Source organism: Carcharodon carcharias, chromosome 16 (assembly GCF_017639515.1).
Source record: "Carcharodon carcharias isolate sCarCar2 chromosome 16, sCarCar2.pri, whole genome shotgun sequence".
NCBI lineage: Eukaryota > Metazoa > Chordata > Chondrichthyes > Lamniformes > Lamnidae > Carcharodon > Carcharodon carcharias.
The window spans coordinates 122,862,055-122,877,707 of NC_054482.1; the positions used below are offsets into that span (position 1 = coordinate 122,862,055).

Sequence of the window (15,653 nt, forward strand, 5' to 3'; positions counted from 1 at the left end):
TGTTTTTCTTTAATTTAGCAATTAACTAAAAGTTGCTGTTAGGGTTAGAAAGTGAGTTTTAGTCCAGCCTTAAAACAGGGCTCATATAGGCTCTGCTTGCAGCTGCAGCTAGTTAATTGGATAACTGGCTTTAATAGGTTTGCAGAGGCTAGGCTCAGAGGGTATAAAAGGTTAAAGACGTCTGTAGATCAACTCTATCACTAATAATACAACTCGGCCACCCTACAACATCCTTTTACACTTTATTTTACAATTCCATCCCCACCTGCTTTCTGTTGCTAGGTGATGGGAAGAGTGCGGGGCCTCCTTGGTAACGGGGGTGAGGGCAGGGCCAGTTGTTGGGTGACAGAGAGCAGTCTCGCGCTGACCAAGACATGGGCGGGGTCTGATGACGGAAGCGGGAGCGGGCGCGGCCTGTCGCTGATAACCTAGCGGGGATGGGGCTTTGTTGCTGGAACCATGAGTTGCGAGGAGCTTCCTTGACGGATAGGTAGGCGGGGCTTGGTGCTGAACACCCCCCCACCCCCGCAACCCCCCGGTTGGCAGGCGGGGCCAGTCGCTGGTTAGGGAGTGGTGGGCGGAGCCTCCTTGTTGACGGAGGGGGCGGGGCCTACCGCTGGTTACGGAGTGGTGGGCGGAGCCTCCTTGGTGACGGAAAGGGGCGGGGCCTATCGCTGCTATACGGAGCGGAGGTGGGATCTATCGCTGGAAGAAGGGGCTGGGGAGACTGACTCCGCCCACAGCGATGACCCATTGGAACAGGGAGCGCGTCACTGGCGGCCTGATCCCGACCCGACAGTTTCCACAGCAACCGGCATAACAACAACAAGGGGAAGGAGAGAGAAGATGGTGGGAAACTTCATCTTGAATGTAAACTGTGTGGAGGGAGGGGGATATGTAAAATGTGAAGATATGTCTGATAATATAGTAATATATATAATATGAAGATATATCTGATAGATAGTATATGGGAGATAGAGGAGGGCGGCTGGGTATGGAGAGAGCAGCCTCTGAGGGAGGGGTCCAGGCCGCAGCAAGAGGATTGTCAGCAGCTTCAGTCAGATTGGTTAACGGAGGAAACGGAGAGTGGCCATCAATGTGTCACAGGGATCAGTGCTGGGACCTCAAGTCTTTGCAAATTATTAATGACTTGAATGACGGGACCTCGTTGCTAAATTTGCTGATGACACTGAGTTAGGTAGAAGAGTAAGTGAAGAGGACATAAGGAGTCTGCAAAGGGACATCAATCGGTTAAGTGATTGGGCAGATGGAGTATAATGTGGGAAAATGCGAACTTATTCACTTTGACAGGAAAAAATAGAAACACTATACTATTTAAATGCAGAGAGATTGCAGAGCTCAGTACAGAGGGATCTGGGTGTCCTGGTACATGAATCATAAAACATTAGTATGCAGATGCAGCAAGTGATTAGAAAGATAAATGGAATGTTGTCATTTATTGCAAGGGGTATAAAGTAAGGAAGTTTTAGTGTAGCTGTTGGTGAGAACACGTGAGGAATACTGTGTATCCTTTGGCTTCCTTATTTAAGAAAATACATAAATACATTAGAAACAGTTCAGAGAAGGTTCATTTGACTGATTCCTGGAATGAAGGGATTATTTTATCATGGAAAATTAGACAAATTAGGCCTGTATCCATTGGAGCTTAGAAGTTTGAGAGGTGGTCTTATTGAAATATATAAGATTCTGAGGGGTCTCGACGTGGTGGATGCTGGAAGGATGTTTCTGCCTGTGGGAGAATCTAGAATTGGGTCACAGTTTAAAAATAAGGGATCTCCCATTGAAGACAGAGATGAGAAGAATTTTTTTCTCAGAGATTCGTGAATCTGTGGAATTCCCTTCCCCAGACAGTGGTGGAGGCAGGATCACTGAATATTTTTAAGGCTGATTTAGATAGATTCTTGACTAACAAGGGAGTCAAAATGTGTAGGGGGTAGGCAGGAAAGAGGCGTTGACGTCATAATCACATTGGCTGTGATCTTATCAAACAGCGGAGCAGACTTGAGGGGCCAAGTGGCCTACACCTGCTCCAAATTCGATGTTCGTATGTAGAAAGATATAGATACATTTCCAAGAGAGAGTGTAATGAAGTTCACTCGACTGGTTCCTGGGTTGTCTTATGATAAGAGGCTGAGTAAATTGGATCTATATTCTCTGGAGTTTAGAACTGGAGTTTTCGCTGGTCAGCAAATCTAAAACATGGGGGCACAGTCTCAGGATAAAGGGTCATTCACTTATGACTGAGATGCGGAGGAATTTCTTCACTCAGTGTGTTGTGAATTTTTGAAATTCTCTGCTCCAGAGGGTTGTGGATGTTCTGACATTAATTATATTCAAGACAGAGATCCCCACAGATTTTTGGGTACTAAAGGAATTAAGACCTATGAGGATAATGCAGGAAGCTGGAGTTAAGGTAAATGATCAGCCATGATTTTGTTGAATGGTGGAGCAGATCTGAAAGGCCAAATAACCTACTCAAGCTCTTATTTCTTATGTTCTTAAATGGTTACCTCACTTGAATCATACGGTTCTGGTCTTCATATAATAATGCAAAATGTAAGAATATGATGGGGTTTCAAAGGGTAGAGGTTGAGATGTTTCCACTTACAGCGAGGCTACAGCTAGGGACCATCAGTACAAGACAGACGCTATTAAATCTAATAGGGGATTCAGGAGAAACTATTTTTATTATTATTCATTTGAGAGTTGAGCATTATTGGCAAGGCTAACATTTATTGCCCATTTCAAATTGTCTTTGAGAAGTGGTGGGAAGGTGGAACTCACTACCACAGGGAGTGGTTGAGTTTAATAGCTTTGATACTTTTAAGAGGGAGTGGATAAAGACATGAGGGAGAAATGAATAGAAGGATATGCTTATATTATGAAATGAAGAAGGGGAGGAGGAAGGTCACGTGGAGTTTAAACACTGGCATAGACAAAATTGGGCAAACAGTCTATTTTTATGCTGTACGTACAATGTAATACTGTGCTGTATGGGTGTGAGAGAGTTGCTGTTGATTCCTCCTGCTGTCTTTCAGTCAGCGTGTCCCGGAACTTGTGGCTCTGAGGTTCAGGGCACTTCCTCAACAAGCCTCAGCCGTTCACGTCGATATCGGACCAAGGCCTCAAACTCTCAAGTTGATGAGACTCTGTTTGGAAACCGTCTTCAGGTAATGTCATTCAAGAATGGGCCAATGCTGTGTGGTACTGAGCCCCGCACGCAGACACATCAAGATCTCAACTTACATTACCCTCTTCCTGGAGGAGGTAAGAACATAAAAAATAGGAGAAGGAGTAGGCCATTAGCTCCTCAAGCCTGCCTCGCAAATTCAATAAGATCTGAAAGTGGCCTTAATGCCATATTCCTGCCTGACCACCCCATAATCCTTGACTCTAGTGCAGATCAAAAATGTAACTAAACTTTGAATATATTGTGCCAGTCGTGAATTATGGTGTGGACAATTAAGCAACTCACTAGAGGAGGAGGCTCCACAAATATCCCCATCCTCAATGATGGGGGAGCCCAACACATCAGTGCAAAAGATAAGGTTGAAGCATTTGCAACAATCCTCAGCCAGAAGTGCCGAATGGATGATCCATCTCGGCTTCCTCTGGTGATCTCCAGTATCACAGATGCCAGTCTTCAGCCAATTAGATTCACTCCACGTGATATCAAGAAACAGCTGAAGGCATTGGATACTGCAAAGGTAGTGGGCCCTGACAATATTCCGGCAATAGTACTTGTCATGACTGGGATGGGAGGAGTGCACAAATTATTAAGCCCCTCTAGTCCGCAGGCCGAACCATTAATTTAAATGTTTAATTTTCTCACTGAAATGGCCAATTGTTTACCTATACCTCTAGTACCCAGAAGAAAGGAGACTCTGACCAGTCTTCTTTCAAAAATTCAGAATGATTAATTTATTTTAAAACAAAACTTATTTTAACAAGTTGAAAATATTGGTTAACACACAACTGTAATTGGAAAGTATAACTATCTATCTCTTCCTACAGAGTTCCCCCAGCACACACACAGACACACACAAAGACATACAGAGGACAAACAGCCTCTCTGCAAAGATGGGCTTTGGAGGATGGGCGTTATAAAATAAACGCTAAAACCCGCAGGGTCTTGATGCTGTTGATCTGAAGTTCTGTCATGTGCAGACCCGCTGGTCCTGGTGGTTGCCTGGATGTTCTCACCACTGGTCTCAGCTTTTCAGGTCCAAATGCTGATCGGTTACACTCAGATGAGGGTCCTCTGGCTACAGGTTAATAGCCACACACAATTTTAGGCAGGATAGAAATAGGGAGCTAGACACGGAGCCTTCTTTCCTCAGCTCGTTCTCCAACATGACTGCCATCAAAACAGCAGGTTCACAATTTAGATTTTTTCCACTCTCCCATGTGATTGCCTTTTTGTCTCCCAGCTTTTCATTAATTGTAGTTCTTCACAGTTCAACACAAACAAACAATTCCTTCTCAAGTACCATATAGGGCAGGTGATTTCTTGGAAGAGGCCTGCTTGTTTACAGTTCCAAGGTGAATTTATGACCTCTAAAAAAAAATCCCAGGTTAGCATCCAGATCATGCCAAACCCTTCCATTTTGTAAAATAAAACTTCAGGATTGAGAGATTTGATTCTAACAGACTGAAGACAATAATACTGAAGAATTGTGCTCCAGAACTTGCCTTGCCCCTAGCCAAGCTGTTCCAGCACAGCTACAACACCGGCATCTATCCGGCATCTATGTGGAAAATTGCCCAGGTATCTTCTGTACACAGGAAACAGGACAAATCCAACCCGACCAATTATCGCCCCATCAGTTGACTCAATCAACAGTACAGTGATGGGAGGGCTCATCAACAGTGCTATCAAGTGGCACTTGCTTAGCAATAACCTGATTACTGACACTCAGTTTGGGTTCCGCCAGGGTCATTCAGCTGATAGCCTTCAATACAGCCTTGGTCCAAACATGGACAAAAGAGCTGAACTCCAGAGGTGAGGTGAGAGTGACTGCCCTTGTCATCAAGGCTGCATTTGACCGAGTGCGGCATCAAGGAGCCCTAGCAAAACTGGAGTCAATGGGAATCGGGGAGAAAACTCTCCGCTGGTTTGAGTCATACCTAGCACAAAGGAAAATGGGTGTGGTAACTGCAGGTCAATGATCTCAGTTCCCGGACATCACTGCAGGAGTTCCTCAGGATAGTGTCCTAGGCCCGACCATCTTCAGCAGCTTCATCAATAACCTTCCTTCCATCATAAGGGTCAGAAGTGGGGATGTTCGCTGATGATTGCACAATGTTCAGCACCACTCGTGACTCCTCAGATACCGAAGCAGTTCATGGAACTTCCACCTGGAAGTTTCCCTCCAAGTCACTCACCATCCTGACTTGGAAATATCTTGCCGTTCCTTCACTGTTGCTGTGTCAAAATCCTGGAACTCCCTTCCACCAGCACTGTGGGTGTACCTACACCACATGGACTGCAGCGGTTCAAGAAGGCAGCTCACCACCAACTTCTCAAGGGCAATTAGAGATGGGCACTTAATGGCCTAGCCAGTAATGCCCACACCCCGTGAATTAAGTATAAAATAAATTCAATGACCCAGCCTCCACTGCTCTCTGGGGTAGAGAATTCCAAAGATTAACTACTCTTTGAGAGAAGAAATGGGAGACCCCTTATTCTGAAACTGTGCCCTTGTTCTAGATTCCCTCACAAGGGAAAAAATCCTCTCACTTCTACCCTGTCAAGCCTCCTCAGAATTATATATGTCTCAGTAGGATTACTGCTCATTTTCCTACAATCCAATGAGTATAGGTGCCAATCTGCTCAATTTTTACTCATAAGACAGCCCCTTCATCCCAGGAATCAGCCCAGTGAACATTCTCTGAACTGCCCTCATTGCAAGTATAATCCCAGTTAAGTAAGGAGACCAAAACTGTACACAGTATCCTTGGTGTGGTCTCACCAATGCACCTTTACAGTTGTGTCAAGACTCCCCTACTTTTATACTGGATCCCTTTTCAATAAAGGTCAACATTCCATTTGCCTTCCTAATCACTTGTGTTATGACACTGCAGTTGATAAAGGCTGTGTTGTTTAAATCCCAGAGGGAAACTTGAACAATATTATAACCTATATTTTCAATTGGTATGTTTGAGATGCAGCTCTGAATTCAGGAATAAGACCAACAAGTCTCAAGAGGGTTTTAAATGTAACTAAATTAAACATTTATTAATTTAACAACAAATTAAACACATACACTTGTCTACAAATTACTACCATAATAACTTTTAAACAAATCCCCAAATTAATCACACCCAGGTAAATCTTCACCAAGGTAATAAAAACCCATAGACTTTAAATAGACACCAGAAAAAGCACATTTGACCTTACGAATTCAAAATGAGGCTTCTTGCAGTTTGGTTCCTTTGCAGACACAGTTGTAGGCTTACAGGCTGGTTAGACCTTAACTGCCTTACACGCACAAACTGCTTTCTGTTTATACCTAGCTTTTCCTTTGAATGTAAATTTTCCATTGTATCATCAAGCTTGTAACATTACACCTCCTAACAATAATATTTTCATCCCACTAATTTTATTAGTAATATAAACACATTGATTGGCGTCTCCCAGCAAGGTGCAAGATCTTACCCATTTTTTTGAATGGTTTATTCAACAAATGCAAATTAACACTTTACCTTCTCCTTACGTTTACCTAATTAACATCTCAAAACTACTATACATCAAGCACCCAGACTAAAACAGAATTACCTGGAAAAACTCAGCAGGTCTGGCAGCATCGGCGGAGAAGAAAAGAGTTGACGTTTCGAGTCCTCATGACCCTTCAACAGAACTGGGTGAATCCAAGGAAGGGGTGAAATATAAGCTGGTTTAAGGTGTCACACACATAGTATACATCAAGCACCCAGACTAGCTGGCTTTAATCCAATTAAGCCGCAAATAGTCACACACATTGACACAGACCCTACTACAATTCCAATTTAAAAATAACTTCCAATAACATTATGCACATGAACACCTCTCATGACACTTGCTATACCTGCATTCTAACTTTTTGTGATTCATGTACAAGGACATCCTGATCTCTCTTGACTGCAGCACCATGCAGTCTCCCCATTTAAATAATATTCTACTTTTCGATTCTTCAGTCAGCTCTAGCTCAGTTGGTGGCACTCTGGCCTCTGAAGCACAAGGTTCTGAGTTCAAGTTCCCTGCTAGGGCTTGTATGCAAAAATCAAGTCTGATGCTTTGGTGCAGTTGAGGCCTCAGGATGCATCCCTGTGGCATTCCACTAGCTACTATTTGACAACCTGAAAATGATCCATTTGTCCTGAATCTGTTTCCTGTTAGTTAGCCAATTCTCTATCCATGCTAATATATCACGCCCAACACCATGAGTTTTTATCTTGTGTGGTAATCTTTTATGTGGCACCTTATCGAACACCTTTTTAAAAAAATCCAAGTACACTACGTTTACTTGTTTCTTGCTTGTTACATCCACAAGGAACTCTATTAAATTCATCAAACGTCATTTCCCTTAGATAAAACCATGTTGACTCTGCTTGATTGTATTCTGATTTTATAATGGATTCCAATATTTTCCCAGTGACAGATGTTAGGCTAACAGGTCTTTTGTTTCCTGCTTTCTGTCTCCCTCCTATCTTGAATTGAGGTTTTATATTTGATTTTTACAGTGTGCCAACCTTGCCAGAATCTATGGAATTTTCGAAGATCACAACCCAATGCATTTGCTACCTCTGCAGCTACTTTCTTTGAGACCCTAAGATGCAGGTCATCAGGTCCAGGGGACTTGTTGTCCTCCAGTTCCATTTTTTTTTTAATTCATTCACAGGATGTGGGCTTAACTGTCTGAGCCAGCATTTATTGCCTTTTCCTAGTTGCCCTTGAGAAGGTGGTGGTGAGCTGCCTTCTTGAACCACTGCAGTCCCTGTGGTGTAGGTACACCCACAGTTACGTTAGGAAGGGAGGTCCAAGATTTTGATCCAGCGCCAGTGAAGGAACAGCGATTATATTTCCAATATTTTTCTGACTCTGAACCTTATCAGCAATGGAAGGCTGAAATTGAAATGTGGATTTGGGTTACTTCAGTACCCCGGAAGAAGCAAGGTATGGCTTTGGTGTTATCATTACCAGCCAAAAGTAAGATGAGGAGTAAGGTATTTTCAGAGTGGAAAGTGGATGATTTGGATCATGATGGATTGAACCTTCTGTGACAATTTTTAGCAAAAGCGCACAACAATGCTGTGAAAAAAAGGATAGAGGATTCAGTGGTGGCTGAATTTTGAGGTCGACCAAATATTAGATGAAGATTCCAATATAAAGGTGAAGTTAATGACATGAGGTGTGAAAATGGTCGTAACCCGCCAATTTGAGAGTCAGAACAAAAGGCGTGTCTGGGACGATGACCGTTTAACCCCAAAAAATGCACAGGGTAGGGTTAATCAGCATTTTCAGAGTGATTCCCAGCATCATTACGTGATGAACTGCTCACAGCGAAGGAATCGCATTTTTGAAGTGACCCACGAGATTGATTTATCTGAAACTGAAAATGATGATGGTGACTGCCAAGATGGAATTGTATTGATCACTGAGAGTTTGAATCTAGTGAAGAGTATCTTGATGGTAGATTCCTTCAACTGTGCAGCTCTGGACAGTAGTTGTACTTCTATGGCATGTAGCATGGACTGGCTTGTCTGCTATCTGCAGTCTCTTGATGAGACAGACTGGTGGAAGGTTAAGGAGTATGGAAGCGCTACCTGCTTCAGGTTCAGAGAAGACAATACATTAACATCCTCCAAACGGGTGGTCCTCCCATTTAAGATAGCAGGGGTCAATCTGTTTATCAGAACTGATGTGGTTTTTAGCGAGACGCTACTATTAAGCCAGTCTGAGATGAAGAAGGCTCAGATGATGCTAGATATGAGGAATGGTAGAGCAATCATGTTTGGAAAAATTGTGGATCTACATTTTACTTGGTCAGGCCATTACTGCTTGCCACTAAGGAAGCCAGAGATTTCTCATCAAAAAGTTCATGATGTTTTGTTAACTGCTGAGAATAAGAATTTAGTGGACAAAAGGAAGATCATTTAGAAATGACATACACAGTTTGCACATCCAGCAGCACAAAAACTGAAGACTCTACTTCAAGATGTGGGAGTGGTTGATAAAGGATATGATGACCTTATTGAACAAATCACTGCTCAGTGTGAAATTTGTCTTAAATATTGCAAGACACCACCGTGTCTTGTTGTGAGCTTGTCACTAGCCAGGGAGTTTAACAATGCAGTGGCAATGGACTTGAAAGTTTGGGACAGGGTTAGGGGTATTTTCTTTACTATACTTCGTAGATATGGAAACCAGATTTAGCCTATCCACTGTGATACATGACAAAAGGGCCATTGTCAATAAGGTCATGGAGAAATGGGTAGGAGCAGGGTAGCAGGGTTGGGAACACCAATGAAGTTCCTCACAGATAATGGTAGGGAACTTGCCAATGAGGAATTTTGAGATATGTTCGAAAATTTAAACATCATAGTTATGCACACTGCAGCTGAGATCCCGTTTAGTAATGGTCTTTGTGAAAGAAATCATGTGGTAATAGATGACATGTTACATGAAATATTAGCTGATCAACTAGATTGTAAACTGCAAAAAATTCTCTGCAAACAGTTGGGGGGTACAGTCCGTACCAGTTGGTGTACGGAAGAAATCCAAACTTACCTTCGGTGTTTTCAGATGCTCTCCCTGCTCTAGAAGCGTCTGGCATTAGCTCCACCTTTTCTGCTCATCTGAACGCTTTGCATTCAGGCAGAAAAGCTTTCATTAAAGCTGAGGTTTCGGAGAAAATTTGGCAGGCCCTACAGCACTGCATAAGATCAGGAATACAGTTTAGACAAAGAGACATGGTATATAATAGAAGGGAAGCCGAAAAGAGTGGAAAGGACCTGGCAAGGTAATAGGGAGCGATGGGAAAGTAGTAATTGAGCAACACAGCAATCAAACTGTTAGGGTGCATTCTTCAAGGATAATTGGAACTGACTATACCTTTACAGGTTCTGAACAGGACATAGAATGTGAGGAGGCACCATGCGATACACATACACACACGCGCACACACACACACACACACAGTAGTTATGAGGAGCAGGCAATGGCAGGTACAGGGTTGACTGACTATGAACAGAGTAATACCGAGGTACAGGACAATGCTATTCGTCCAAAAGGGCAACTACCCAAAGTAGGAACAAAGGTAACATACATGCCAGAAGACACAAGTGTGTGGAGGGATGCCAGTATCATAGAGAGAACAGGAAAGGCCACTGGTAAATACAAACATTAGCCAAATGTGCAGGATGAAGGACAGGAGACAAGACCTATCGATTAGCAAACCAAGGTAAAGACGTGGAAAGCCAGAAAGTGCAGTAAGAGTTCTGACAGTGGACCAGAAAATGGTTGTGACCCTAGAAAAAAATCTGCTCAAATGGAAGAACGATCTGTATGGCACGTATCAGAACAAAGCGAGATTAGTAGCCTGAGACTTTGAAGAGAGACCAGGGCCAGAATTTTCTCATTGATGTGCAGGGGTGGGCCCTGCACGCCAACGCGTAAAACGACGCAAGGTGATGTCGAGCGAGTGTCCTGACATCACCATGTGCCCTTGCGATATTTAGGTGGGTGGGCACGTGATGATCTCTGATTCATGCCCCTCATTAATCAGCCAGTAGGCCCTTGAGGCAGCAATTGTCTGCTATTTTTCAGGGTCCGTGCGATCTTCAGGACATCACAAGGACGCAATGGGCAGGCGGGCAGGGCACCTTTGAATAAACATCTTCCATGGGCAGGATAAGATAGGTGAGTGAGGTCGTGAGTGGTATCTGTTAGATATTTGATTGTGAAAGTTACTGACACTTACCTTTGTGAGCAGGAATACTTCAAAACTCTTCATAGCTGCTTGGACAGGTGTAACAACCTTCAGGTCAGGACTCGACAGTAAAAATCAGTTTTGGGGCCTGCAGGTTCCAGGAAGCCTTCCCTTAGCCTGGGAATGGGACTTGAACTCTCCACTGGAGGAACCTCCTCTGAGGAGAAAGGGAGGGCCAGAAGGGGGAGGAGGCCAGTAGTTCACATTCAGCCTCCAGGGGAGCCACCTTTGGGAGCAGAGGTGCAGACATAAGGGGTGCAGGGCCAACAGGAAGTCCAAGGCGGAAGGGGCCATAGATGATTCCACTATCCTGCTGCCAGGGTTTACAGGCGGCGAAGCAGCTACCTCAATATGTCTGAGGTGTAGTGCCGAAGGAGGCTCCGACTCTCAAGGGAGACAGTCAACTACATCACAGATGATCGGCCCTGAGATCTGCGCCAACTGTGTGGGTGGGACCCCCATGCCAGTGGCTCTGAAGGTCACAGCTGCCCTCAACTTCTATGCCTCTGGCTCTTTCCAGGGGTCAGTGGGTGATCCCAGGCAGCTGTCCACACTTGTGTCAAGCAGGTGACTAATGCTCTGTTCAGGTGTGCACTGACTTTCATCCACTTCCACTGGGACGAGGTTAGCCAGACAGAGTGAACCAGAGGCTTCGCGGCCATTGCTGGCTTCCCCCGCGTCCAGGGTGCTATAGACTGTACACATGTGGCCATCAAGGCGCCAGCAGGTGAGCCCGGTGCCTTCATCAACAGGAAGGGCTTCCACTCCATGAACGTGCAGATAGTGTGTGATCACAGGATGCTGATTCTACAAGTTTATGCAAGGTACCCAGGTAGCTCCCACGACACCTACATCCTCAGACACTCCCAGGTGCCAAGGCTCTTCAGTGCTCCAGGCCGGCTGGATGGATGGCTGCTGGGTGACAAGGGCTATCCCCTCAGAATGTGGCTCATGACGCCTCTCCCCCATCCAAGAACAGAAGCTGAGCAGCGGTACAATAGGAGCCACCCCCCCACAGGGGCTGTGGTGGAGAGAACCATCGGTCTTCTCAAGATGCGTTTCCGATGCCTGGACTGTTCAGGGGGCGCACTCCTGAGATTGTGTCTCGGTGATAGTGGTAGCATGCTGCGCTCTCCACAATCTTGCACTGGAAAGGGGGGACTCAGTGAGCGAAGTTGCTGCGGCAGCACATGATGAGTCCAGCAGTGAGTCCGAGGATGAGCAAACACAGGGAAATGCTGGGGGGGGTAGATACTGACCCGGGCCTACTCCAGGGAGGCAAGGACACCCGAGAGGCTTTAATCCAATGAACCTTCAGCTAGCACAACACAGATGGATCTTCAACACACACCGAGGCTGCAGGTTCCATACTTGATACCTGAATGCAAAATCTGCTTGGATAGGAACATTAACTAAGGGCCTTGTCAATAAAGCTCAATGTCAAACAACTCACTCCTAACATCATGGATTCCTGTCCACCTGCAGAAGTAAGGAATCACCCTGAGCCATGCTTACATATCAAAATTTAATGATGAACAAGATTATGAGGGGCATGGACAGGGTTGATAGGGAGCAGCTGTTCCCCCTAGTTGAAGGGTCAGTCACAAGGGGACATAAGTTCAAGGTGAGGGGCAGGAGGTTTAGGGGGATGTGAGGAAAAACCTTTTTACCTAGAGGGTGGTGACGGTCTGGAATGCGCTGCCTGGGAGGGTGGTGGAGACGGGTTGCCTCACATCCTTTAAAAAGTACCTGGATGAGCACTTGGTACATCATAACATTCAAGGCTATGGCCAAGTGCTGGTAAATGGGATTAGGTAGGTAGGTCAGGTGTTTCTCACGTGTCAGTGCACACTCGAAGGGCCGAAGGGCCTCTTCTGCACTGTGTGATTCTGTGATATAACAAATGAAGTTCAGGAAAAAAAAATAGAAAGGTGTTGCACATCACACCAAGCGGTCATGAATGAATAGTGGGGCAACATAAAAGTACCAGTAAGAAAACCATGGTGCGCCTAAGGTGCCTTAAATTTACACTTATGAGCGCTATGTCTAGGTGTTCCCCTCTTGCTGGCACTGGCTTCTGAGACAGCCTGCTCACTCTGCTGTCCTGTTGGCCTCGATGACCTTGGCAGACGTCCTCTGGCCCGTGCAGCCTGTGCTGGCCCTGCCTGGGCGGGAGCTGCTAGTTCCACAGCTGGCACCTCCCCAGTCGCCACAGCCTCATTGGTTGCCACAGTCACTGGCAGAGGGACGAAAGAGCTGCTCCCCTCATCTGGAATGCCCTGAGAGGAGCCTGCAGAGACGACAGGCAGCTGCTGCGCTGACGTGAGGTCGCTTCGGACCACCTTGCTCACCGTAGATAGATGGGTACCGAGCTGGGATAATTGGTGCCCAAACCATCTCCTGCACTGGCACTGATCAGCTGAGGTCAATGCTGATGTGAGGGCTTGCAGGTCCGAGCGCATTCCCAGGAGGCCTTGATTGGTCTTCTGGAGGAGCCTCTCTACGAGAGTCACCAATCTGTCCATGGAGGAAGCATGGCACACGGCCATGATGCTCATTGCATTGGTGATGCTCCACTTGGACACCTCCAGCATGGGCACCATGCCACGCATTGCCTCATGTATCTCTACCAGATCCTCCCGCATACCATGCTGCACTTCCAGTGTTTGTTGTGTCATGGACAACTCCAGAGGCACATCATCAGCCACTGACCAAGCATGTGCCTGGTCCCCTGCAGTCCTCCGACTGCCAACGCCATGGGCACTCTGTCTCCACCCGCTCCTCAAGCGAGGGTGAAATGCCCTCACTGCTGTGCCCCGGGACACTAGCTGATGATCTAATTCCCACTGAGATGCTAGTATCTGCGTTGGTGCCTGCCTGGCAGAGATAGTGTGACGCTGGTGAGTCAAAATGTTAAGGGCCCTCGGATGTGAGAGGTGGCCACTCTGCCTCCTCCTCCCGGCCCTGCTCCAGTGATGCTGAAAGGAAGAATAAGGGCGTTTGATTAGTTAAAGTGGAGAAAATGTACATGATTGTTGCCCGGATCATTATGCGCTCATCCTTCCATAATCAATGGTCAACCCATGTTGCAAACTTCAAGCACTGAGCATTCAACAGCACCATGGCTGCTGGGACACACATGGTGACCTCAGTGCTCGTCAAACATACCTTCCTGTGGCACCCCAGCCTCACCGCCACCGGTGGACCTGGGTGCATGGCGCCTCTCCAGATCCATGGCCTGTTGCTCGAATGGCGTCACGATGGCCAACTGGGCTTGGCCTCCGTCAGTCCACATCCGCTTGGTGGAATTGTATGTAATCTTCTCCTGAAAAGGAGAGAAGAGCATTGATTAGTCCAGCCTGTACCTGGATTCCCATCGCATCCCTGCCACCCCAATCTGAGTGGGACATTGCAGGGCTCCAGTGCTTTGTCCCCATATCTGACGCACACTCACACAAAGAAGCCAGGGCTGACCCCCCACTTGCCCAAATGCTGCCTCCATCACATTTGGCAGCACATGGTCTAACCTTGCAAAGCAAGGAGGCACAAGCACATGGAATGCAAAGGCCAGCAGATGGCTTGGTGTCCCACCACCTGGAAGCTCCCCTCCCAGCGTGTTAGCATCTTGACTTTGACATGCTTCGCAGTACCAGCACTCTGCCTAGCTGTAGATCCTTGAGTTTGCCCCCGAATCTATACTCTGGGTGTCAGTGTCACACATGCTGCAGGTGCAAAACCCATCTCAGCACTACCCTCTCCGGGTGAACTAGGCATGGGCAATATCTGCTGGTCCACCGAGCGAGGGAAATATGCTGTGTGGGATTCAATGTTGTAACTGCACTCAGAGTTGTTGGGGGGAGGGGTGGGGCACTGGCGCCTTGGGGGAAAGGCTGATGGCTGCATTAAGTGACCTCTGCCAACATGGTACTCACCCTTCCCAAGCGCAGGAGAATCTCTTGCAGCACTGGACCCACATGCATCGCACCACATCATGGGAGCTCACTGTCTCGGCCACCTCCTCCCAGGCACGTTTGGTCAGGTCGGGGGGGCTTCTGCCTCCCATCCCTCGGAAGCAGGACCTCCTGCTGTGCTTCCACCTCCTCCAGGAGGGCAGCTAGGCACTTAGCCGAAAAACAAGGGGCACACTGCCCCACTGCCCTATCCTCCGGCCTGGCCTGTCCTACTGCCCTACCCTCCAGCCTGGCCTGTCCTGCTGCCCTACCCTCCAGCCAGGCGTGTCCTGCTGCCCTACCCTCCGGCCTGGCCTGTCCTGCTGCCTTATCCTCCGGCCTGGCCTGCTCCACTGCCTTACCCTCCGGCCTGGCCTGCTCCACTGGCTTACCCTCCAGACTGGCCTGCTCCACTGGCTTACCCTCTGGACTGGCCTGCTCACCAGAAGCCCTCAGGTGAGCCCTTCTACTTGCCATTGTGAACAGCCTTGCATAGGCTGCCAGTGCTTCATTTAAATGGGCCGCCGAGTCACCATTGGAGCCGGCAGTCAATGCACTCCCATCACCGCCCACCCACTCCCACTATCCTTGGGAGTCGCGCGTTACGCTGAAAGGCCTGCCTGCGTAAAATGGCGGCGCAGACCCGAACTCAGGCAGCCATCAGGTCTGCACCTGCCTGGCCTCGCCCACTACTGCTCGGCCCGCCCGACAT

At 47.0% G+C, this 15,653-nt stretch overlaps 1 protein-coding gene across 2 annotated transcripts in view; it reads left to right on the forward strand.

Moving 5' to 3' along the window:
* Positions 1–792: 792 nt before the first annotated feature.
* Positions 793–15,653, forward strand: part of cfap45 (cilia and flagella associated protein 45) — a 79,703-nt gene continuing 64,842 nt past the window's right edge. Inside the window, exons 1-2 of one of the 2 annotated variants that reach the window (XM_041208505.1) lie at positions 793–849; positions 3,064–3,191. Coding sequence is in view for 1 of the 2 variants with exons in the window: in XM_041208504.1 (XP_041064438.1) it covers positions 847–849; positions 3,060–3,191 (135 nt within the window). In the remaining variant the exon portion in view is untranslated. Of the gene's footprint in view, positions 850–3,059; positions 3,192–15,653 lie in introns of both variants that reach the window. The other variant, XM_041208504.1, reaches the window with a different exon arrangement.